The following is a 24713-nucleotide window of genomic DNA, read 5'->3' as shown; positions in this document are numbered from 1 at the left end:
CTTTTGTGTGACAAAATGACCATAAAGGATATTACCAGTATTATACAATAGAGCATAATAAAATATAATATGTATTAATACATAAATATATGATATAGTACAATATTAATGTGATGTAATATAATATTATTATAATATAGTACTATAACATTATGTATTATAGAATAATAATTTAATATAATATTATATTATTTAACATAACATATCAATGTATTATGATATAATGTAATATAATATTATATTTATGGTATAATATAATAATAAATATATAGAATATTATAATTATTAATGTAAATTAATTTTTCATCCTTCTAATGACCATTTATCTCTCTAACAAATTTTCTAGCTAGGTGATAAAATTGGTTAAATAATTACTAATATTTTTATTTATTTATTTAGATCAGATTATTTACCACTCACTCATTATTTTTCTTTTTCTTTATTTTATTTATTTATTATCTTATTTTATTAAAATATAGAGGGGTCGCTGGACATGGATGGTGGCTGGCATAGTGGCTGCCACCGTGGGCAGCCACGAGCTCCCAAAACAAAAAAAAGAAGAAAAAAAAGAAGAGGAAGAAGAAACAGAGGCTGCGGCATTGAGAGGAAGAAGAAGATAGAGAGGGAGAGGGAGAGGATGAGTGAGAGAGGAAGAGGCGGGATGAGGGTTTTGGAGAAAAAAAGTGTGATTTAAATGGGGTATTTTGGTCCAAAAAACAGCTTCCCGACAAAGTTGAAAACAGTGTTTTCGGAAAGCTCTATATTGGAGCTTCTCCTCAAAAGCTGTTTTCAGCTTCCCGCAAAAGCTGAAACAGTTTTTCAAAAATTTTACCAAACACCATTTTTTATCTAAAAGTACTTTTGGAGGGCCAGAAAGTGCTTTTTGGCCCTCCAAAAGCTCCCCAAACAGGGCCTAAGCGTCGGCGATGGGGTGGTCGTACATGTAGGTCAACACTATGCTGAGTTCCATCGGGCTGGCCCAATTGGGCTCTATTCTGGATTTAGAAAAGAAATTGGGCCTAAGCCTGACCCAAAGCCCGAAATAAAAAACTTTCGGGCCAGGCTCGAGTAGGGGTGTTCTCCGGCCCGGCCTGGCCATTTTCAGCGATGGATATGCTAACTTGTAATAACCATTTTCGCTTTTTAATTCAAACAAAGTCGCCGTGCCAATTCCTCCCTTTCTTCGGTGCTTCGCTGCTCCCGTTCTTTCATTCCCCTCCCAACTCCGCCTCGCCGGAAAGAACAACCGCGGAGCGCCGCCGGCGGAAGCGAGGGCCGCGGCCTCCCCCGCCTCCACTCCCTGACCTTGAGCAGGTACGTTCTTTCCTTTTCCTTGATTCCTATCTGCACTCCACCCGTAAAAAACTTTTATCCAACCCTAATCCCTAACAAAATCACAAACTCCTTTGATTCTTTAGCCTAAATATCTGTTCTTCATCTCATAATCTTCCTGCCAAGTCTCCGGGAATGTTGGTAGTATTGGCAGATTATTTCATCTCATCATCTTTTTGCTTGATGTAAGAGTAATTTATCTGATTAAGTCCATTGTATGCACTTGTGCTTGATGTTTATTGTTGTCGTTCATGTTAAAATTTTAATCATTAGATTAATTAGACAAAGGACTCTTCTTTAGCATCAACCTTGTGCTCAAGGGGGGCTTTTGATTTGCCATAGCTCATGAAAGAGTTGGTGGGTGGGACAAAATGCGAATAAATTTGAGTGCAAAACTAACTGTAGAAGAATTTGTAGACCTGAGCGCAAGTTGAGAATAAGGGCATTAAAACCTTTTTTTTTCTTGGGAAAAGTGACTAATATGGTTGTTTAACTCATGGAAAGGCAAGCGATTATAAAAAGATGGCACCTTCTGTTTTCTTCCTGAACTTGCAAATACTTAAAATTAAGCTTACACCAAAGAAAAAAGAAAAAGAAACCTTTGGAGTTTTCCAGTGTGTAGAGACACTTTTTTATGTAGTTCTGTTTATGTACTGAGTTTATGAGTGTAATAATTTGTTGAAAAATTGAATTTCCTTTTCTAATTCCCATAGAAAAAATAGTTACCTAAACTGAACTTTGCTAAGTACGGATTCAGTATTGCACAGTCCAAATGTGTATACAATTGGAGCAAATACAGAAATAAGTTACCTAATTCGTTTTCAGCCCTATCATCTAGGTCCTCAGTCATGCTTCTTAGGTCCCAAGCGGCCCTATATGTGATTTGGCCACTTTGTCTAGAAGCTTCCATGTGCAGGTTAATTGATTAGATTCCAAGTGTAAAAGGGAACGTTTGGCATAAATAAGAGGGAGGGTTGCTCCTGAGCGGGTAAAATGTATGATACCTTACAGATTTGCTTCATTTGTGCGATAATCACTAAGCAATCAACATATGGGCAGCAAACTCTATTGCATCAACTAGTGTGAAGTAGAAAGTAGTATTCTAGTGGATACTGGATGATGATGCTTCAAAGTATTTTGTTTTGATATTTCTCTTTGGCTTTACCTTAGAGATGAATTTGATTTCTTATGTGAAATGCTGTCTTTTGCTTTGTTAAACTCTTCCCTAGTCTAGGGTATTTTTTTATGGTTGCTTTCGAAGGCATATGTTTAAATTGTGTAGCCAACAAGGTTGGCTTTCCTGCTGCTAAATATACTTTATGTTTCAGATTTGTATCCCTCTTTTGTCTAGTGTTGCCGCAGTTGGTAATTCAAAACCGATTCACGAGTGGTTAAAAAAATTTCAATTTTAAGTCATTTTGAGTCTTAGATGGATAATTCCATAATCCATATAATCGCCCTATCAGCTGAGACAAGGTCTGTTGGTAGAATGATGGGATGCCATTTTGTTCATCTGTTGCAATTTGATGCCAGTTATTTATGGCATCCATCTATATAACCCATTTTTGAGACTGAATCATCTAAGAACTGTATGGAATAGGTTAAGGTGCTCTGTTGACAATTTTGTTGGTTATACTTACAACAATCTGCAACGAGGGCTAACAAAATCTGGTGCCCTGGAACCACATGTATCAGTGATTAACCGTAAGTTGTTAAGTCAGAACTAAAAGTTTCATATAACTTATTCATAGCAGCATCACATAACTTGTGATAACCAATAAGCACTATCATATTTAGCTTGGTTTTCTAATTCCTGATTGCTATTTGTTTCCATCAAAGTCCAGATCCTCTGTATAGTCACTTTTCAAACCCCCGCTTTCAGGTTATATTAAAGTAATCTTAGTCTTCATCTTTCTTGGCGCCAAGTTTTTACCTGTTTCATACCAGGCCTTCCTATGTCTTCATTGCATATACTCCCACCATCTTAATTGATTTTAAATGATGTTAACCTTCACATTTTCATCTACTAAATTTCTGGTATTTTTCTTATTACTAACCCTTCCTAGTTTATTATAGTTCTGCCACAATGTATTCTTTTTAATGTTAATATTCTTTAATGCTTAAAAACTACCTTATTCAACATTGTTTTTCATACTGTGTCTTATCATACTTTACTGGTTTATTCAGCATTGTTTTTCATGCAATGATTGTATAATGCTCAAGATCAGTGTTTTAATTCACTGCCACTTTTGTTTTCTTATAGATATCTTTTGCATCTCTAATTTTTATAATGGAACAAAGATCATAATAATAATGATAGTTGTTTTTTTTAACCTCTTGGTGAGAAATTATAATTGCAGTCACAATATTAGTTTTGTTTGTTATCGTCTGAAATGAGAATAAGTACTCCATTTTGGTCAATTTAAAATTTGGGCTGTGTTCTCTAGAATTCCCATTGCAAGTCCAAGTTGACATTCACCCCTTCTCTAGTCTTATATGCTTTTGCTATATCATCTACAAGTTTGTACACTAATGGACCCTCACTTGAACAGTGAGAGTTAGTGTATTAGTAACATTTATAAAAAGGTAAGACCTAAAGTCTGACCTCTATTGAAGGTTTACTGCCACCAGTAACCTCCTAATCTTTCCATAGTCTATATGCTTGCTAATACTTTAGAAACTTTTCTTTATTTATCTTAATTCCCATTTGCTATGCTTTCCATGTGCCGCCAATTTAACTCTTTGTATATTTGTTCGGATTCAAGACCTAGAGCATAGTACCCAAAGAACAATAAAATCTCTCGCACTAGAAACTGCCTCCATAGAAATGCTATAGAGAAGAATTTGAGAAGAAAAAAAGAAACAGGAAGATTAGAGATGAATCGAGAAAGAATGAGAGGAGAGGGAGAGGAACTATGAATCGTCTTATTAGTTTGTGTTGTTTCTTATTGGGGCCAAACAAATGTGGGCTAAAAGTGTCGGCACCTAGAATTAGTGGCCAAGATGAACAAGACTGCATCCAATGGTAATACTGGCCAACCTACAATGTTGATCAACTAAGTTTGTCCAAAAAATGCCAGTTATATCAAATTAATAAATTAAATCATAAATATGAAATCTTCAGCATTCCCTTCAACCTTGATTGTATCTACAAATCATCCAAGTTTGGATTATGCTCTCCTAGTTGTGTCTTTCCAAGGGCATTGTGAGACTGCCAACAATATGATTTGATATACAACGAGATTTTAGCCTCATATCCACTTAAGTGAATTAATGATCCACGTTTATACAAGGACTAAAGGATCACTTGCCATGCCTGAGATTGTCACATGTTAACATGGTATGCCTAGCGACTTATCAGACATCGTGGCAGACAAAATGGGTCCATTTCAGCGCATGTTGATCCTACACACCAATACAGATGTACATGCAAATATTACATCTTCAGTTGCATTGTTAGTTACAGGCCTTTGCCCTTTATTTATTATGTCTTATCAAATTTATCTTCCTCTATTTTATAACAATTCTTTGCCCATGAGTATTCATTTCCCTTCTGGTTCTCTTTACATCGGCATATCATGCCATCTCAGAATTGTCATTTGCTTCTTCCTTTAATACTGAATGCTGTGCATAATTCTGGAATGACACAGTTATCTCCCCGCATAATTTGCCCTGCACATACTTGCCCCCCCAAGATACGCCAATTTTCCAGCTTATGAATGCATTTCTTTTTCCCTTATGTTTGCAATGGTGTATTGTCTCATCCTGAAATTATCACCTGATTCTTTCCTTTTGTGCTAGATATTCTGCAAATGTTTTACGTTATCAGTTATATCATCTGTTAAAGTCTCTATTAGCTAATCATTTAAAAATTTGTAATTTGTTAAATTTAGCTCCCCTATGTTTAATTTGCAATGTGCATTGTCTCATCCTGAAATTTTTTACTTGCTTCTTTCCTTTTGTGCTAGATATTCTGCATAAGTTTTACTTGTATCAGTTATATCATCTGTTAAAGTCTCTATTAGCTAATCATTTAAAAATATTTAAGTTGTTAAATTTAGCTCCCATTGGTTCTAATTCATCCTATCATTGTATTTGCTACTTTGTTGCTATTAAATTCTAGTACCCGCATTCCAAGTGGACGGATGGAAACGATTGCTCTGTAGAATTTACATTTCATAACTGAGGAGTTACATGGACAACCAGAAAAAGCATTAGGAAAAAAACTTTAAAAACAGGTGGCATACATTTTTTATTGTATAAATGGTGCCCAGTAATGTAGATTGGTAGATCACTATGCTTATGCGGTAATAACAGAGATATTTTTAAATCTTCACCTAGTTTACCAAATAAAAAAAGAGCAAACAAACTTGCTAACGGTATAAAGTTTTGGAAGCTGTAGGATAACTGGCATGCCTGTGTTAATTTGTCATCTATTTTATGGATAACCCAGATTGAGTTTATATTGTTGGAAGTATTTTATCTTAGAGATCACTTCAGAATAATTATGGGATAGTGGTGAAACAGCTGTGTAGCTGTTTTCTTGCTGTCATGGTGCCTTTTGAACTACACCCCTGGCAGCAGCTATAGAAATCTCCAAATTTACCTGCTAAACCCCCCCCCCCCCCCCCCACAACCCAACCCAAACAAAACAAAAGAAAAAGGTGATATCCATCTATGTCCAGATCCTGAATGCGAAGGATTTTTCATTGAATAATAATGCGCACTTGCACATATATTGTAAGCATAGATAGGCTGTAATTGTTATTTCAAGTAGAATCTTTGTTGTCCGCGTACCTGAATTAATTGCAGCAGGGTTGCTGTTTTAACTGGTGGGCACTTCTTTTGGTAAGGATCTGCATTCAGGAAATTGAGTCCACATAGTGAGGTAAAAATAGAATTCATGTGTCATAGCTGTTGCGAGATAGGGTTCTTCTGAGGCCATCGTGCAATATTTTTTCTCCTACTCTTCACAATCTACCTTTATTCCTAGAACACCTACTGCTATACGCTTGCTTTGTCCAATTGTCGTACATTATCTTCATCAATACTAGTTCGATGAGAATTGTGTTAGCTTGGGAATTTCTTTCAATATGATGGTGTGAAAATGAACCATGTTGTCTTCAACACATTCAACTTAGTTTAACCAAAATTTACATTAAAAAGAAAAAATTTCTTGTATCTTGATAGCTTTAGATGAGAGGATAATTGCTTTTTAATGGTAACCTCGTATGATTATAATAATTTTATTTCAGTCACCTGACCATGAAATATATTGAAGCAGGTCATTTGAAAAGGTACTATGCTTATATTCTGAAATCTGAATGAGACAATTGACAGAATAGACAGTAGTTCCACATATTTGTTATATTTAGCCTTTCTGCAAAAGTTTATAAACATCTTCCTTACTGCATGTTATCTCCCTCGTTCCTTTTATTAACTATGGAATCATTAGTTTTCAATAAGCAGTTCCTTTCTCTTATTTCTGATTATCTTCAGCTCAGCTTCCTGTATTTAAGAGGGAGTGATGGCTAAGGTGGAGTCATCATCAGATAATGTGATGCATGACCATGAGCAGCCTGTTAAGCCACGGATTCTCCTGGCTGCCAGCGGAAGTGTAGCTGCTATAAAATTTGAGTCTCTTTGCCGTAGTTTTTCGGAGTGGGCAGAAGTCAGAGCAGTATCCACAAAGTCATCCTTGCACTTTTTAGATGAAGCATCACTTCCAAGGGGTGTGACTCTTTACACAGATGATGATGAATGGTCTAGTTGGAAGAAAATCGGAGATGGAGTGTTGCACATCGAACTACGAAAATGGGCAGATATTATGGTAATTGCTCCATTATCAGCAAATACCCTAGCTAAGGTATGTGTACAATCTACTAAACTTCAGCTCTGGACTAATGGCTCCATTAAAAAAGAAATTGCTAGTAACGTGCACTAATCTATCCTGAAGGGTTTTTTGATTTGTTTGAATGCATAGTCCATGTAGTAAAATGATGTGAAAATGGATTCATCGATGATTTCTGTTGATCATTTTGTCTTTCTACACTGATCTGCTAGCAATTATTTATGCCCTACCAATTTAATTGATACATTGCTTTGTATGGCATTCATGCATATTCTTCTTGCCTTAAGTAGATTGCAGGAGGACTTTGTGACAATCTATTAACATGCATTGTGCGAGCTTGGGATTACAGCAAGCCTCTGTATGTTGCTCCTGCCATGAACACCTTCATGTGGAACAACCCCTTAACGAAGCGTCATTTAGAAGCAATCGGCGAACTTGGTATAACTTTGATTCCATCCATCACGAAGAGGCTGGCTTGTGGAGATTATGGAAATGGGGCAATGGCTGAACCTTCCGTAATCTATACTACAGTGAGGCTTGCTTACAAGCCATCGCCAGTAAATGGATCTGGTTGATTCTCACATGTTATCAGGTGCTAATCAACTTTTTAACCTAACATTTTCTCTGTAGCTGTCTTGTTTTGCTCTGCATAATGAAAGATACTATGCTTAAAAATCCACTTTGGTTGTTTCTCCTTGTCAGTCAGAAGGAAGGTCATCTGCATTGGAGTATAGTTCTTTTAAATTGCTTCTTAAGAAGCCATAGTGACTTTGTAATTAGAGTTGTATAATACTTTAAAAATCTTCTGGCAAATTCTATTGTCTCCTATAAACTGAAGGGCTGTGATGTACATGATGGATGGCAATAGATTCATGATCCAGATTTTAATGTGTAGAAATCATGACAGTTGGAATCTTCCTCATTTGGGAAACCCTTAAACCACATGATGATTTATTCTTCGCTATCACCATGGACACCTATTCTTAGGAATAGGTCATCAGATTGTTAGAATTTTGCGGTCACACTTATCTCTGATCTTTGCCCGTTGACGGATTAGATTGTGCAGGGATGAAGCTACAGGCAAGTTCAGAACTCCCTTCTGCTGCTGAAATATGTTTTCATAGCTTTAGAATGCTGAGAAACTCCACCTTCCAGCAGTCTTAAGGTGCTGTTTGGAAGAATGGGGTCTAACCTAATTCAGCTGCATTCAGAAGTATGGAGATAAAAGAACATGACCACCGGAATTGTCTTTTTGGATGGAAACTGTAGGGATTACTCGCAAGTGTTGCCTTCCCAGGCTTCATTAAAAGATAAAACCACCCAAAAGAACCCCAAAATTCTCTCTTAAGCCACTTGTAGTTGTCAGAAACTAATGTGTTAAAAAACATTTTAAAGATGACAATGATAACAATAACGAAGTGCATTAGAAGTTGAACTCTCAAAGAACAAGCAAAGCAAAATAATTGGGATTACAGAAGAAAAGAGAGAGGATGGATATGAGTCAGACTTTCTCCATTAACCCCCATAACTGATCAAAAACTAATACCTTCTACCATGAGGCAACACACTGTGATCTTAAACCCTGGTCAAGGATCACCCTCCTTCCCACCATTGGAGTGCAACTTGTAATGTGAAAAGTTATACTCCTAATTTTCTGATTTTTTTTTTAAAAAAAACAATTCTTCTGAAAAGAATAACAAAATGAATTAGTTGATAAGGAAAAAACACTTTGTTTCCTTTTTTTTTTTATAATTTTCTTCCTTGTTTTCTCTTACTGCAAGATTTGAGTGATTGGTAAGCCACTAGAATGCGACCGAGTATGGTGGACCGAGAAGGTGAGATGGGTCTTGAGGACACGTTTATTCTTTGAATGCTTGACAGCACAAGTAGTAGCATGAAACGGAAAGATGTTGATGAGGTGTTAGCAACTTCATTTGATAATTACCGATATAGATAATAGCAAGGTCTTCAATGTTCACGTAATCGAGCCGTGTATTCATGCTTCAAAGAGAGAGCGAGCTTGCTGTGCTCAGATTATATATATGGTTTCACAGTACATGGAGTTCGATGACATGATGTATGTATGACAAAAAGCAGAAGAGCTTCCTTTGCGGCCAGTGCAGCGGACTGGATGACCTCATTTGCGGCCCACCATTCAGAAGGATTCATCTAAGGTGACCATGCATATGTGCCCTGATCTTTGTGTTATTTGCTCTTTTTCTAATTTTGTTGGTTATACCCATATCCGTCGTGTGTGAGCTGCTATTGTAAATAATAATAATAATAATAATAATAATAATAATAATAATAATAATAAAAGTTTTTTTTTTCTATAAACTAGAACAGGAGAAATTAATTTCTACCGACAAAAGCTAAATAAGCTGGACTATAACAACGCAAGAAGTCGTAAACTCGTTGCGGATGAGACAAGATACAGTTGCAGAGTATATAGATTGGAAACGAGACTCTTTCATTTCAATTCTAATTTTTCTTTCCAAAAAAGTTTATATCACCTGAAAAAAAAAATCAAGTAAACAATAATTTGGACAATAACTGTTGTTATAAAATCTGTTTAATCATTACAATGGTTAATAATGATTTTAGATAGAGTGACAATGATAATAGAATAACATCATTACTGATCCTTGAGCCCCAAAAAAATCTTTCCTATTCAATTTTTAAATATTTTAATTTCTGACCCTAAATAAATGGTTTAATTTATTCAATTTATTGAAAAAAATGAAAATAAAGTTCAGAATTTTTTTTCCACTAAAGCGAATAATTTATACAGCTTTAGTACATACACATCTAAAAAGAATCAAAAAAATAATATATTTCGAAGCGTCCTCGGTAACTCCCTTTTTTCGATCCATATAGCACTTTTACAGTAATTGGTCACACATGAGACTATTCAATCTGCGGACTCCTTGGTCTCTTTATATAGATATTTGGCCTGAAATACTATGCCATCACTGGCCATGAGCCAAATATCTCAGAGTAGAGGGTGACACCCACACATACTATCTATTTTTCTAGATCTAGTTAATAATTGTGGCCGAATCATCGGCAAGCATAACTGTCCAGCCCCGCATCGCACGCTAAGCATGGCCTCACTCTGCGGATGTCGCCCTCAGCTGGAATATTCCATTTTTCACTCCCTTGGTCAAGCGTAGGCACCAAGACACGTTAGTGTGTCGACGTCCATCACTGCCATGCACTTGGGCCGAGATCCCAACCAGATTCCAACACTGTAGACGCCGGCCTCCTTAAAACTCCACGAGTCATTTACCAAAAATGCCCCTACCCTGAACAGCAATATAACACTCCCTACCCACGAGGTTCTTTCGTAAATCCTGGCCACATCGAAGGCCTTAATCACCTCATCGGCCGCGTTGGTTCGCCCAATCAACGACTGGCCTTCGGGAAAAAACAAAAGGAAAAAGAAGGTCTCTTGCTTCTCATCTCCCTTTTCTAGTTTTCTTCTACTCTCTGAGCGGCGAAGGGAAAAGAGATAAAAATTTCGTAAAATTAGGAAAAAATGGCTGCTTGGAATTCTATATACCTTGAGGTCACCTACCAGGTTTTTGGATGGATCGCCTTCTTCTCATGGTCTTTTAGCTTCTACCCTCAAGTCATACTCAATTACAGGCGAAAAAGGTTCGATTTTTTGATTTTTTTTTTTGCAGCAATTTTAGATTCAAGTCCTGTTTTCTCGGGGGAAGATTGGATTTTGATTGGGCTTTTGTTCTTTTCTTGAGGTTTTGATTGCTGGATGACTTATGTTGTGGGTTGATTGGTGGGGAATTGCAGTGTGGTTGGGCTGAACTTTGATTTCTTGGTGCTCAACATGACGAAGCACTCGTCGTATCTTATATACAATGCGGCGATGTTCTTCAGCCCCACAATTCAGAGGCAGTATCATGAGAAGTACGGATTTCAAGAGGTAGGTGGTTCTTGATATGTGTTTCAGTTTCTTTGGATTGCAACACTTTGGGGCTGTTTGGATGCCCGCGGATTTTTTTAAATCAGATAATCTTAAAAACATGAATTTTTCTTAAACAGGGGGCGGTTTGTTTGTCATGAAACTCATGTTTCAGGTTTTATGATTTGTCAATTTTGGCAGAACATATTCTATGGAAAGCAACCAAATAGGCAGATTTGTAAAACTCATTCGTTGTGAATTTTTTGTAAACCTGTTTTACCAAAACTTGTCAACCAAACAGCGCCTTTTAGTTCACTATCTGGTGTGAAGGTTCGTGTTTTTGGAGTTGGAAGATAACACCCCAAGAAAACATAAATCTATACTAGCCTTTTTGTTTTTATATTTATACATATAAATTAGAAGCCTATGGTCATAACCTTATGTAAATGGGCCATTTCATGGTGTTATTGTGGTAATTGTTTTTTTTCTTTTAATTATATAATCACCAATATGATGTTATGAGCACCAATTACCCGCCTTATGATGTCTAGTTAGTTTGTCGGTTGGAGGCAAAAGTCCATTTAACTATGTTTCGGAACCTGAAATGCTGATGTCCTTTTCAGAGTTGAGGTTCTAATGGTTTGGATGATTAATTTAGTTGAATGGATAAAGATATTGTAGGTTTTTATGTGCCTTCAGTTAAAATTTTGGTGTGCTTGAGGTTGGATTGATACAAACAAGATAAATATTATTCATCAATTATATGATAATGAAGTAGATGAAATCTTACCTTTTTCTGAAGAAAAATCTTCTTTATTGTGTAGTTCTTTAGTCAAGATAGAGCAGAGGGATTAGATCCCAAAAAAGGGCACTTGACAATTATTAATATTATATAATATTATCTAATACCAGTCCAATTCATGGACAATGTGAAGTGGGATTATGGTAGATTTTGATGGCACACTTAGCTTCTAGTTCCAGCTCGCTATGGTCCCTTTTTTCAACTATATGGATTGTTTTAGTTTGGAACATATAAAAACTGCTGTATTATTCTTATGCTACTAAATGTCTCGATTATTTTAATGATGGCTTAACCAGGAGGATTCATTTTCCCAACTTTTTCCCATTCCAAAGTAGGTGCGAGATCTGTTCTTGGTCAGTCATTTATTACTGCAAAGTGCAAACAAGGGGTTCCTTGAGAGCTACTATTTCATGTTAGTTATAGAGCATTAGTTTGAAAATGCAGATGTGCATATTGTCCACCATATTTACATGATATGGACTGTGGAGGTTCTGTAGTCACCATGTACAGCCAGGATAAAATGTTGTAAGCAGTAACACAAGTCTCCTCAATGACATATATCAGTAAGACACCTCCAATGAGGATTGCCATATAAGATCTTATTGTTTTTGGTATATTGATTTGGTTGATTCTTGTTTGCTACTTCGGGGGATCTTTTGATCTGTTTGCTTTGAAACTTGCCAAAATCTTTTTGATATCTGGTCAAACCTAAACTGAAACTTTGAACTTTATGAGGCTGTACATGCATGCATGTTCAATCCTGTGCATGATGTTTTGGCCTTCTTTATGGTGCATATATTTATGTATTTTAATTCCAACAGGAAATAGCATATATGGATCCTACTGCAATCCGAAAATTTTGTTCTTTTAAAATTAGTAGTAAAGTGATCCGGGAAACATTTTTATTTTTGAATTGCAGTCTAAACTACATAAATTCTGCTTTCATATTTATAAGTTTGGAGGTTGACCAGTCTCCTCCCTCTTTAAGGGAAAGGAGGCTTGCCTATATATTTCACATTGTATTTACATTAAATTTAGCCTAACTATGCAAAGAGGCGTAATTGAGCAGGCAGCGCCATTTCCAATTTGACATTTTTAAATCTACACAATCAGTTTTTTTGCCACTTTAAAATGACGATGACTAATTATGGTGATGTTGATAGTTGATCATGACATTACTTTAGATTTTTGCTTACATGAATTGCCATCCTAAACATTGTTTAAAGTGACAATACATGAAAATGGATTATCTATACATCTTTTTTCCCCATCATGGCAGATGATTCCTGTGGCTGCAAATGATGTCGCTTTTTCAGTGCATGCTGTTGCATTGACAGCTTTTACTTTATTCCAAGTTTTAATCTATGAAGTAAGTGATCTTATCTTGAACTACCTACAGCCTTTTATCCTCTAGATAGGTGACAATCTTGCCCTCCCCAATCCCTCATTGTAAGTGCTCACTTTTCACATTATTATCTTTAAAATGACAGCGTGGAACTCAGAAGGTCTCGAAAACTTGCACTGGAATCACTACAGCTGTTCTGGCTTCTGCTGTGGTCTGTCTGATCATAGCCTGGCCAAAGCATTCATGGCTCTGGCTCATTTCCGTGTTCAAGTAATTCTTTGTCTTTTCAGAAAAAAGTTAAATTCTTAACCTATGGTTATCCAAATAAACATTTTTGGTGGCTTAGTACTGTGATGTTTGGATGTCAAAATAACAAGTTACCGCAGATATATCTTCAATTTGTACATTTTTTTCCTGGCATCAATTTGATAATCTGATTAATCTTTCCTTATTGCATGCGTGTTTCAGCACAATACAAGTTATCATGACAGCGATCAAGTACATACCACAGGTAAAAATACTTCTGCAGTTTCATAAATTTCCTATTTCCTGTCTTTGATTGGGGTTTGTTCTTAAGATATTCTCTTATTTTAGCAGGCAATTTTAGGAATAATATAAGATCGCATTTTTCATCTGAAAGTTGCAAAGCATAAATCAATGAATTGTTGTGGTAGCCTTGATATAGGAATTCAAGCATTATAAGAGAAATTCTAATTTGATTACCAATCTGAAAATAAAGCATTCCTATCTTTGAAGTTCCAAATTTTCCTCTCACTGAGAGCTAATTCCTATCTCCAATTCCAAATTCTGCATGGGAAATGCACCAATATGTTAATTTATGCTTGTCACTATTCTTATCTGAATGATCTTTAGTAGATTGAGTCATTGAGGTCTACTTACAAGAGATTACTTTGGCTGTAAAGGTTAATTAACTTAGGTGATTTAATCTAGAAAATATTCTTTCGAACTTACAATATAATTGCTTTTTATGTTAGGAGATTTGAATTCCTATAGCCTCATATGGAAAGTATGTAAACAATTCTAATCATTATAACTTTACTCTTCCTCTGCGAACTAGCCTTAGATCGGTTGGTTGGCATCCCTCTTCATTTGGGAGAGGTCCAGGATTTTTAACCCTAGTAGTGGTATCACTGATTCTTAAAAAACTCTGCGTCTTCTTTTGGTCAACTGCAACCAATAAGCACAGCAGGTTCTCATATACTATTCCCACAGAAAATACGATTCATACACTTCTAAAGTATTCCTGCTATCACAAGCCACAACTTTCTTTTCTCTTCGTGAGTTATAAATCAATTCATTTGTCTATTCAGTGATTTAAAATTTAATTGAAAATATGGGCCAAAAAAAAAGATGCACAGAGATGCCCACCAGTGAATAAAAGAACTTGGATATATTTCCTTAAGGGCATACTACTTGTGAAGGTTTAGTGACCCAAGCTCTAGTGCTTACGATTGGAAGCTTTATTGTGAATCTTTGATATACATGGCTGTAAATTTAAAACTATATATTTGAATGCCTTACCATATTTTAAAAGTACATAATACGCAAGATCCATTTACATAAATAGTATATTATTAGGTTGGTTCTTCTAAAATTTGGTAATTGGTAATTCTCTTTACACGTAATGGGGAATAGGATCTACAAGGTTTTAGGTAACTTAATTGTCGTGTCAACCAAACAAGGCACTTGTTAAATTCTCAGATTTGAAATTTGGTGGGGATAGGGTTTTATGGTTTGAGACACTAGGACTTGAATGAGGTTTATAAGCTTGTTAATGGAAGAAAAGGAGCTTCAGGTTGAAGTTATACAATGGGATTTTTTTAATTTAAGAATAATGATATAACAAACAGTATGGGAGTGAACATGGTAAGTGAGTGAACATGGTAAATTAGGTTGAAAATCTAGGAGGTGGAGAAATTTATCTAGCTTGGAGGATTATAAGAAGTCAGAAAGAGTTAGTAGGAAAAAAATAACCAAGAAATCTTTAGATAAATAACCAAGAAAGCTATAAAAACCTTTTAGATGTGGGGATGATATCTGGTGTTGCTGGAACACCTTGATACCTAGACATTGCAACTCGAATTTTAGGCATCAGACCTTTACAGGCACATTTAACTGGGCGAAAGTGCTAAAAATATATGGATAGAAGTTCTTCAAAGTCAACTTAGAGAAACTTGAGTATTCAAGTTTTTGGTGGGTTGAAGGTTGCTAGCATCACATTCTGCTTTGGCTTCTCCCAGAATTTATTTTGGTGGAATTAAAACAGATTGAAATCAAAATTTCAGTGGGTATCACCATGTGAGTATTAAAATGCATTAAGTGTTGTTTGCAAGCTTTAAAGAACCAACATCGAAATCCAGAAATGTGTTTTCTGTGAAAGTATGAACTTGAGTTTCCCACTTCAAAATTTTCTTTGTTGAAATTTCTATGGTTATGCTATATTTCATCTAATATAACAACTATTTTTATCTTCTACAGTAAAAGACCTCGCAAAATACACAGGCAAACCATTAAAAAAAAATGAGGTTCTATTGATTATGATTTTCTTACATCAATGTAGATGTATTCATCTTCATGAAATGTGAAGCCATTCAAATTAAAATCAAGGCTTAGTTAGGCATATGAAATTAGTGAAAAAACAGGGAGGTAAGATTATTATCTGGAACTTGATATTGAAATTCAGTTAGAAGGACCATATATGAAGCATTGTATTCTTTTTGTTTTTGAGGAAAAAACATGTGATGCTATTGATAAACTTATTTGATTCATTTAGTGGAAAACAAATATTCTATCTGGTCTCTCTGCCTATCCTATTTGTTATGTTCAGCTCTTTGATGCTAGACTTAGGTTTATTGCTTTCTTTCTTAATGGATCTTATTTATGGACATTACCTAGCTCTCTTTATTAGGCCATAATGAACTTTAGGCGCAAGAGCACGGTTGGCTGGAGCATTGGCAACATTTTACTTGATTTAGTGGGAGGCATCCTGAACTTTGGTCAGCTGGGTGTACAATCTATAGACCAGGGTGTGTTACATGTTTCTTATAGAAAGCGCTCCAAAAGTTTTCTTATAGTTGTTTTCATTTTCTTGATCAAAATTAACATTGTGCAGATACATGGGTAAACTTCTATGGTAACATTGGGAAAACACTGCTTTCATTGGTATGCTATACTATCTCTACTCTAGTTTTATTTTCTATATGAAGGAATATAATAAAAGCTTCGTTTTTTCCCTACAGCTTTGTTGGGCTTGCATATTCATCTTCTAGAATCTGTCCTTTCCATTATTCTATTTGTTTGTTATATACACCAGTTTTTTACATAAAACAAGCACTTTTTTGGTAGAAACATGTAGCAAGCATTTGATCCATTCTGTTAGAATAGAGTTCCCTTTGCTCATGAGGTTGAGTTTGGTGGGGAAAGAAGAAATTCCACTGATTGTGATTCATAATGCTAGTGGATGAAAAGGTCTAAAAGCAATAGGATGACTGCATGATGAAGTTATGGCATGCTCAGTTGAGAGAACCTATAAATTTCCCTGTCTACGCAACTCCTTCTCAAAGTGACGGCAAGTGACTGCCATTCCATTAGCTCAATAAAATCACATGGGCGGAAGTTTTATTGCACTAAGATGAACTATGGACCCTCATGAAAAAAGACAGTTGCCTAGTCTTTATCTGTGTATGGTGACAGTTTGCAAAACAGAATACCTATTTTAGGGAGAAAATGAATAGATTGGTTTGAACTTTGAATACTTGCTTAGGCCTCTTGGTTGTTTTGAGCAGAACGTAGTGAAACAAATAGTCAATAGTCTTGCCAAGAAAATTATAAATGAGGCAAAAGCTACAAAATTTATAAAAACATCATATTATCTGAATTGAGAGTTGCATCTATGGTCCGAGCTTAAAACTGTTGCCTACTTTATTAACTCGGTACTTTTGGAGGAATATTGTCGTCTTTTCATTATATTATATACTTGTAGCTATCTTGTCGCTGATATTGGAATAGGTTTTCACATGGATACATGACAAGTACTTTAAATTCAAGTGCAATACCAGCTGAGATTATACGATAGTTATTTGGTTTCCTATTACTAGTCCTGGCCATCCTGAATGATACATAAACATTGATCTTCTTTTCAAATTTCTTACTTTCATTTCATTCCTGTAATAATGCATTTCACTGAATATGTGAAGATATGTTCTCTTAGCCAAAACACTAGCCCGAAGGTATTCCAGAACTCTAATAGCTTGACTCTCTCATCCTTGTATCTGATGCTTCCGAACTTCTTCATGTGGATCCTTTTAGTATAACACAGTAGGCTTAGCTACTTCTGCAGTCCTGCAATGCTCTCAACCTCTGAAGTTTGATGCATGAAGGATTGATGATCTGAATTCCCTGATCTAAGGCTGCACATTTCCTGATCAAAATTTAAGTTTCTTTGCAGTTTGAATTCGCCAGCTTTCTTTCTCGTCCACTTAGATATAGTCGAACTCTTTCTCAACTCTTCTTAGCTATTTCATAAGAATTGGGAAATGTGTTGTTGATTCTTTGGACTCTTTTCTACTTAACTCCCAAACATTATTTTAATAAAATCTTAAATTGCACATGAGTATGTATTAGATATTTAACGAAGTTCTCTGATATTTTTTTTTTGTTTTTTTACTTTTAAATCTTCTCTTCTTTTTTTGACAGCATTTGTATTCGCTAATATATGTTCCCTTATTTTGTTATACAGATCCTTTATTTTCCTGAATTTTGACCAACTTTCAAAATAATTTCTTTGGCCAATCAGCTGTGAATCCTGATTCATAGTGGGTCACTAGAAATTTCTGAGATAAATTTCAACATTTTATTCTTTTTTTCCTCTATTTTCTTCTCAAAGAAAACTCTTTGGCTCTTAGTTTCAGTTTTCCCCTACAATTTTAACTGGTTTATTGAGAGTTTAGTTGATCAGAATTTCACTAACAGTCGATTTGCCCTGAAAGAACAGGATTTCATTTCTGTGTGCCAAAATTTTTCCCTGTTCTTCTTCCAACAGGATACCATCATTAAGAACAAACAAAATCCACAAGGAGAGCAGAAAATAAATTTGGGTATAGATCTAGACCATCAAATCATCATAATGTTGACCTTTGTAAAGATTTTTCAAAATGGTTCTGAAATAAATTAAGTAATGATGATGCAATTAGCAACTTTAAGACCTGAAGAAATTTTGGGAACACATGAGGTTAGTGTTGATTTTGGTGCTGATTTAGATATCTCAAAATGGATAATCAGATGTTTTAGGAATTTGTATTTCATATTGGTGGGTTAGAGTAATTTGTATCCTTGGTTAGTGATTGTGTGTGTATCAAAACGTGGAAAGAATCGGCTCGTGGATGAGTTTCTATTTACTAATATTGTGAATGGTACTATTCATCGTATGACATACAGATTTCATGCTCTGCTTTAAGCCAATTGATTTCACCATAATAGTAGCTCTCCAAGGACTCCACTGTATGTAACTCTTATGGCCTGCCAGAAATCTTCTATCCTGTCCATGAAGTTGGCCATTCTCAATGGTCCAACAATTCTTCTTATTTCTGTGGTTATTGGAGGGTTACTCTCCTTAACCTCCTTTTCATCAACAAAAAAGCTATCTACTTATTAATTCAACACTTTGGATACTATAAAATGATTACATCATTTGATGATCCCTTGTTGGCCCAAGGTTGTCTTTTGTGGAAGGAATCTTCTTAAGGAAGAAAAGGAAAAAGGAAAAGGAAAAAGGAAAAAAGACAGAAAGAAGTCTACTTCTTGTCTCTTTATGTGAGCAATATAGAAAGGCCAGGTTGATTTCCTTGTCTTTATCTTTTCCAAGTCTACCAGGCAAACAAATGAAAAGAAGGAAGAAATTCATGCTTTAGGCAGAGAAGTGAACAACTTCTACGCATGTCATTTAGGACTTCCCTTATATGCCATAATCTGAGAAGAGAGTATTTTTTTTTCAGATGTTTGATTCTAATTCCCGAACTTGTTAAGGTTTTGCAAATAAATATATAAGACCTTTATGAATACAATTAAATCCTCAACTTCTTAATTCTGCACATACTCTTATGCACTGATGATACAGCCCTCCTTGCTTCACTATAAGACACTGTGTTTTACCAAGACTTTGAATGCAAGTACCAGTTGAATTTCTTTGTTACATGAGATTGCTTTAGATATATTTAATGTATGCGGACACCCCATGCTCCCATAGTTGGTTCATATTGAAGGCACTCATAGTAGGTTGAGTATTGCTAGATGGGCTGATTACCTTGGGAATTACAACCAAAGTATCTTTATCTTGGTCCCAATATGATCCTCTTAAAGAGTCCAAAACTTGATGGGTTCAAAATTGGTTGCTGAGGTCAATATTCTTTCAGCAAAATGAACTTAAACTCAAATTCATAGTCTTTTATTTTTCTTTTTTCAGGAAGTTGTATTTTTCGACCTTCTCTTTATCTTTCAGCACTATGTGCTCTACCCTGCCAATAAAGAAGAAAGAAATCAGGCAATTATGCAAGAGAGTGTCGCCCCACTTATCAAGCCTCCGGACGAGCCTCAATCAACATTGGTATAAGGGGATATATTGCCCTTCCTTCTCTATTGTCTTTTTTTTTTTTTTTGTGAATAGAATGGAGGCCAAAATCCCAGAATAAAAATATCTTGGCATCTGATATGGTAAACTACTCTTGTGGTTATATCTATATATCATTAGATAGGATTTCTTATTTGCAACACAGGATTCAGGTGATGATAAATATATTAATACGAGCGTTACACCGTTATATGAAGTTGTAATGCATGAATGCTGTTCTGTATATATGGGATGGTGGAATATGTAGCACACAAGTATAAGGTTGGCTGATGTTGATCTGATTGAATCGATCAGCCTTCCAGTTTGCATGATATTGTTTCATCAATCTTTTCAGAGATGCCTAAGATAAACCAACATTAACGAAGATAAGAGGACACGAGGTGAAAGCCTTCTCTTCATGGTCAAAAACTATTGGTCTGAACCATCAATTGTTGTGTCATGGATCCCTGCTTGAAAGTTTTGTGGATTATGTTGAAAGAGCTATATGTATGATTTGGCATCAATTACATCCAAAATGAAAATAAATTATTTTTTTATTACAAAAATGTTGTTATATCATGTTATTATCAAAGAACGATCTGAGTTTAACAACTTTTTAACAATACAATTAACCTAGAATTATTATATAAAGTTCATCTAACAGAAACTGAAATGTTATATTTTTTTTAGTCTACAAATACTCATGTAATATTTTTTTTATGTTTTAACCGTGTAGAAAATTCTAAGCTATGACTTAATTTTGTCTGCATCTAATGCTAATGCTATAGTATGCAATTGGGACCTGACACAACCCAACATCTGTGTCTTAAATTCAGCCTTGCCAAATGTTGGGGTTTCTTCAACCCAAACCATAATCTCATATCAAGCTAGATTTAAGATGGGTTAGATTGATGGCAGATTGGATCGAGTTGGATGGGGATGATTTAGTTAAATGGAGGATAAAACTCTCTCACCGCCGTATTATTACACAACCACCTAACCCAATTAGCATGTTGGACCAACAAGATTTAGAGTATGCTCAACTCAAGTTGTAGCCATATAATGATTTCAAACATATCATAATTTGTGTTTCGGAATAATGTAGAATGTGGATTAGGTATGCCACAAAAAAAAAAAAAATATAACCCATCCAATTGGGCATCAAATTGGAACTCATGCTCAAGTACTTTTTTTGAACCTGCTTCATAACAAATTTAGTAGTTATACACATTAAAAGATCATAAGAAATTTGACTTCACATTGGGCTTATGCTTTAATGAGCCTGATAATTATATTTCACATTTGGTTATTTTGGGAGGACATACCTTGATTAGATCAGGCCAATGCTTTTAATCTAGTTATATATGATATATCAAATCCATTCAAGTTGGGACTTGGGAGCAGCCTCAAACTAGATGACCTGGCCTGGACTTTGGTTTGAATTGAAGGACCTAAATCTGATACTAAACTTGATCATGGCCTGTCCACAAAGCAGCCAAGTCATGCACAAAAACAGTTTTAATTGTGTGTGAAAGCAGGTTTATCTTTGTATAAAAGATCAAAAGTAAAATGTTAGCAGTCATATTAGAAACTAGTTGACAAGTTCTCTCTGTCTTTTCCTAATATATAAATGGTAGGTTGATTCATGAGTGCACGTTTCCTAATTTTCTTCTCGATATAAAAGCCTAACCTTCCAGACCTGGTAGGTTCTTGTAGACTATTTTAATGGATATTTGTTTGTGTTTTTTTAGTAGATGAATCCACTTTTCTTCTTAAAACAACAACAACAACAAAAAAAAAACCCCAAAATCTCAAGTAGATGAGTGCAATCCAACTGCCTCTTTCTAACACGCTTGAAGACTACTTTCCTTCTGAAAGATAACAAATTTAAAAGGATTAGGTGGGTACATGCGGAAGGGTACACATAGCCCAAATGTTACCATGTACTATTGGAAAGAGAGAGGATTCAAGCATGACAAATCTGAATAAAGTAGAAGGATCCAAGCATATGGTTCTTGGTTCTTCTTTTGTTTATTTCTAGAAGAGAAGAATGTCATATTTTAGGTGCCTTGCTCTATAAGAACTAGGAAATTAGGGAGAATTATCCTGAAACAAAAGGTAAAATTATCATTTTTAAAAAAATGTACTTCAAGACCCAACCCTAGTATTAAAAAGAGTCATGAGAGGATTGATACTTTATACCATAAATCTATCATGAAAGGATTGGTATAGACCTCTTTTGGGACCATTCTTGAGGTCCCTAGCATTGTATTCTTTTTTTTTTATTTATAAAAGAGAGGATAAGCAATCGGCACCATTTCCCATGGAAGTGCTATAGAGTGCCTTCAGGTTTTGATTCTAATTTTAAGGTCAATTCTAGATCCATTTCTTAACAAATTTAATTGTAATCCTTTTCCTTTAATATAAAGGAAATTTATTATATTGTCCATTGCCTAAGTGTATAGCCTGCTGTTCTGATGACCGGTTATGGTTTACAACCATTTTGGGTATATTTTGGAGGATGCTTCATTGTTATCACTGGAAAATTGGATGTTAAGCCTAACCAAAAGATTTGAGGTGGAAGGCCAATGGTCAAGCTATTTGGTTTGAGTTAGGACAACAACTACGAACTTGGCTTGTGTCAAACTTGATATTGAGTTGAGATTTCTTGATGCAAACCCTGTTTGAGGGTGAAAAAAACTCAAGATCGAACCCCTTGTTATGACCATACTTATCAAATCTTATCCCAACTATTTAGGATTAGCTCTACGAATTCTAACTTGCTAAAGTTTTTCTGCAAAATTATCTCCAAAATAATCTGAAACCTTTTTATAAGGTAATAATTTGGCTAATCCTTATTCCCTTTTCAAATTAGCAAGCTGCTCATTAGATAGGAAAGAGGCACTCTAACATTTAAGCATGTGAAATATAGATCCATTTCATCATAGTTGGTAATTTTCTATAATAGTCAACCCTCTATCTTTTTGAAAACCTAACATGATATTAATTCTTGGTCGACCATACATGAGCCAACCTTGACCTACCTTGATCCAACCAATCTATCCTAGCTTGACATGCTTGAGATAATCTAAACATAGCTAATTTTGACCTAACACAACTCCATATGGTTTTTGGAGAACAAACAATTAAAAATAAAGCAATCAACCAACGACTAAACTTCAGCTAAGATGGTACAACCTCTTGCCACTTAAGACAAGGAGCGAGGGTTCGATTCTGAAAGGTGTTGATCCTCGTTTTGATCCCCACTACTCGGCATATACCGCGATTCCATGCATGCTATATCTATCTAAGGAGTTGAGTTTCTATAAACCCCCCAATCAAAAAATAAAGAAAAAGTTGATCAACCAATTTCTAACAACTAACTAGCCTCCTAACCCAATCCATATGACTCTATTGATAATCAAGCCGTGTAAAGTTTGGCCAAACAATCTAATCCACGCAGTCCCTAATACAAGCCATGGTCAATCAGAATGAGGCCAGGTTTGGTTAGTTTTTGGCATGGCTAATTGGAGGGGAATTTGTTGACTTACTGTTAAGAGAGAGACTAGCTAGTTCTAGTTTGTACCTCATAACACGGACTAATCCGTTTAAAATACTCTTTTGCTTGCAATACAAGTAAGTGCTAATTTACCAAGCATTTGGCATGGCTCGCGGAACCTTCCCTTCCCCTTGCATCACCTCACAAGATACCACTTCCGTCCCTTAACAGCTATTGGTTTCTTTAAAAAAAGGATTGCTTGCCCCGTTTTTCCACCAGACATCGTTGGCTTTGTCCTAAACAAAGGCCATAACCAGTCCTAAACAAGAGCCTTGCCACCATTTTAGAACAACCAGAAGTTGTAGAAACAAACGCCAGCCTATCCATTTGAGCAAGCAAGAAAGCAAAATTTAAGATCTCCATTTAGCCTTCTCCATTGCCAAGCCACAAGAAGATGAAGAGAGAAGGATGGCAGCATGGAATGGTTAGGAGGCCAAGCATTATTTTGCAACCACCATGCAATCCAAGGCACGACGGCAAGATCTTCGATAGCTCCGGCGTGCCTCCGACCGCTGGAACTTGCACCAAGGCGTCATCCAAGCCCACCAACCATTGGAAATTCGGCGGCAAGTGCCGACGGGCTAGGTGTCAGGAGTGCCACTCCCACCCCATATCCAAGTCCAGGAACAAGGCCAAAGGTACGTACAAGCTCAAGGCATGTGATGTTGCTTTGAACCACAAGTTGGTATCATGGCGCATCGTCGTGGACGAGGAAAGAATGGTGAATCTCCGAGGGGCATCGGCGAGCGAGATCTTGAGCCATTTGTCTGGCAACTGCTGCAACAAAGGATATGAGGATGACGATCACACAGTAGAAGATGATGTAGAATTTGGCCATGGAGATTCTTTTCCAGAGCCTGTTGATTTGACGATCGAAGAAGAAGAGGAAGAGGAGGAGGCTGGGCCGAGCTGCTCGAGTGGCGACGAAGATGGTGGTGACATGGGATTCTATGTGGTTGAGCTTTCTTGGGATTACTTGGATGAAGAAGATTGGCTTGTGGTGGGGGAGAAATGAGCTTTCAGCTAAGACAAAACGTAGGGAAGAGAGAACTTATTTCTCTTTCTATTCTACTCTTTCTTCTCCTCCTGTTGTTTTATTTCATTTCAGCCAAAAATGTTTATCATCTAGATCTATGGTCGTGTATCATATGTTGAACTTTTGTAAATTATCTATGAAATGATCCAAGAAATCAATTATTGATTCAGAGAAAGTTGAAGTATCAAACTTCTCATTCCAAAACCTCTTTTTCTTTTCCCTCTAGTTTTGCATGGATCTT

At 35.8% G+C, this 24713-nt stretch overlaps 3 protein-coding genes across 4 annotated transcripts; all 3 read left to right on the top strand.

The window, feature by feature from the left end:
• Positions 1-1153: 1153 nt before the first annotated feature.
• Positions 1154-8099, top strand: LOC103720286 (phosphopantothenoylcysteine decarboxylase-like). 2 transcript variants are annotated; one of them, XM_039130902.1, is made up of 4 exons: positions 1154-1314; positions 6832-7198; positions 7474-7775; positions 7886-8081. In XM_039130902.1, the coding sequence occupies exons 2-3, from the start codon at positions 6860-6862 to the stop codon at positions 7756-7758; spliced, it is 624 nt and encodes a 207-aa protein (XP_038986830.1). In that variant the 5' UTR covers positions 1154-1314; positions 6832-6859; the 3' UTR covers positions 7759-7775; positions 7886-8081. The 2 variants fall into 2 exon arrangements, with proteins under 2 accessions (XP_038986830.1, XP_008808139.1); XM_008809917.4 differs by having other exon boundaries at positions 7474-8099.
• A 2524-nt stretch (positions 8100-10623) lies between these two features.
• Positions 10624-20123, top strand: LOC103698759 (cystinosin homolog). Its single transcript, XM_008780806.4, has 8 exons — positions 10624-10840; positions 10994-11126; positions 13187-13276; positions 13398-13522; positions 13721-13763; positions 16182-16299; positions 16386-16435; positions 19734-20123. Exons 1-8 carry the CDS (start codon positions 10722-10724, stop codon positions 19878-19880), a joined length of 825 nt encoding a protein of 274 aa, XP_008779028.1. The 5' UTR covers positions 10624-10721; the 3' UTR covers positions 19881-20123.
• Positions 20124-20418: 295 nt separating this feature from the next.
• On the top strand, positions 20419-24647 carry LOC103720283. Its single transcript, XM_017845972.3, has one exon. It carries the CDS (start codon positions 23831-23833, stop codon positions 24449-24451), a length of 621 nt encoding a protein of 206 aa, XP_017701461.2. The 5' UTR covers positions 20419-23830; the 3' UTR covers positions 24452-24647.
• Positions 24648-24713: the final 66 nt, after the last annotated feature.

Source organism: Phoenix dactylifera, chromosome 10, assembly GCF_009389715.1.
Source record: "Phoenix dactylifera cultivar Barhee BC4 chromosome 10, palm_55x_up_171113_PBpolish2nd_filt_p, whole genome shotgun sequence".
Taxonomy (NCBI): Eukaryota; Viridiplantae; Streptophyta; class Magnoliopsida; order Arecales; family Arecaceae; genus Phoenix; species Phoenix dactylifera.
Note: the sequence above shows the minus strand (reverse complement) of the source record. Positions and strands in the feature narration are given on the sequence as shown.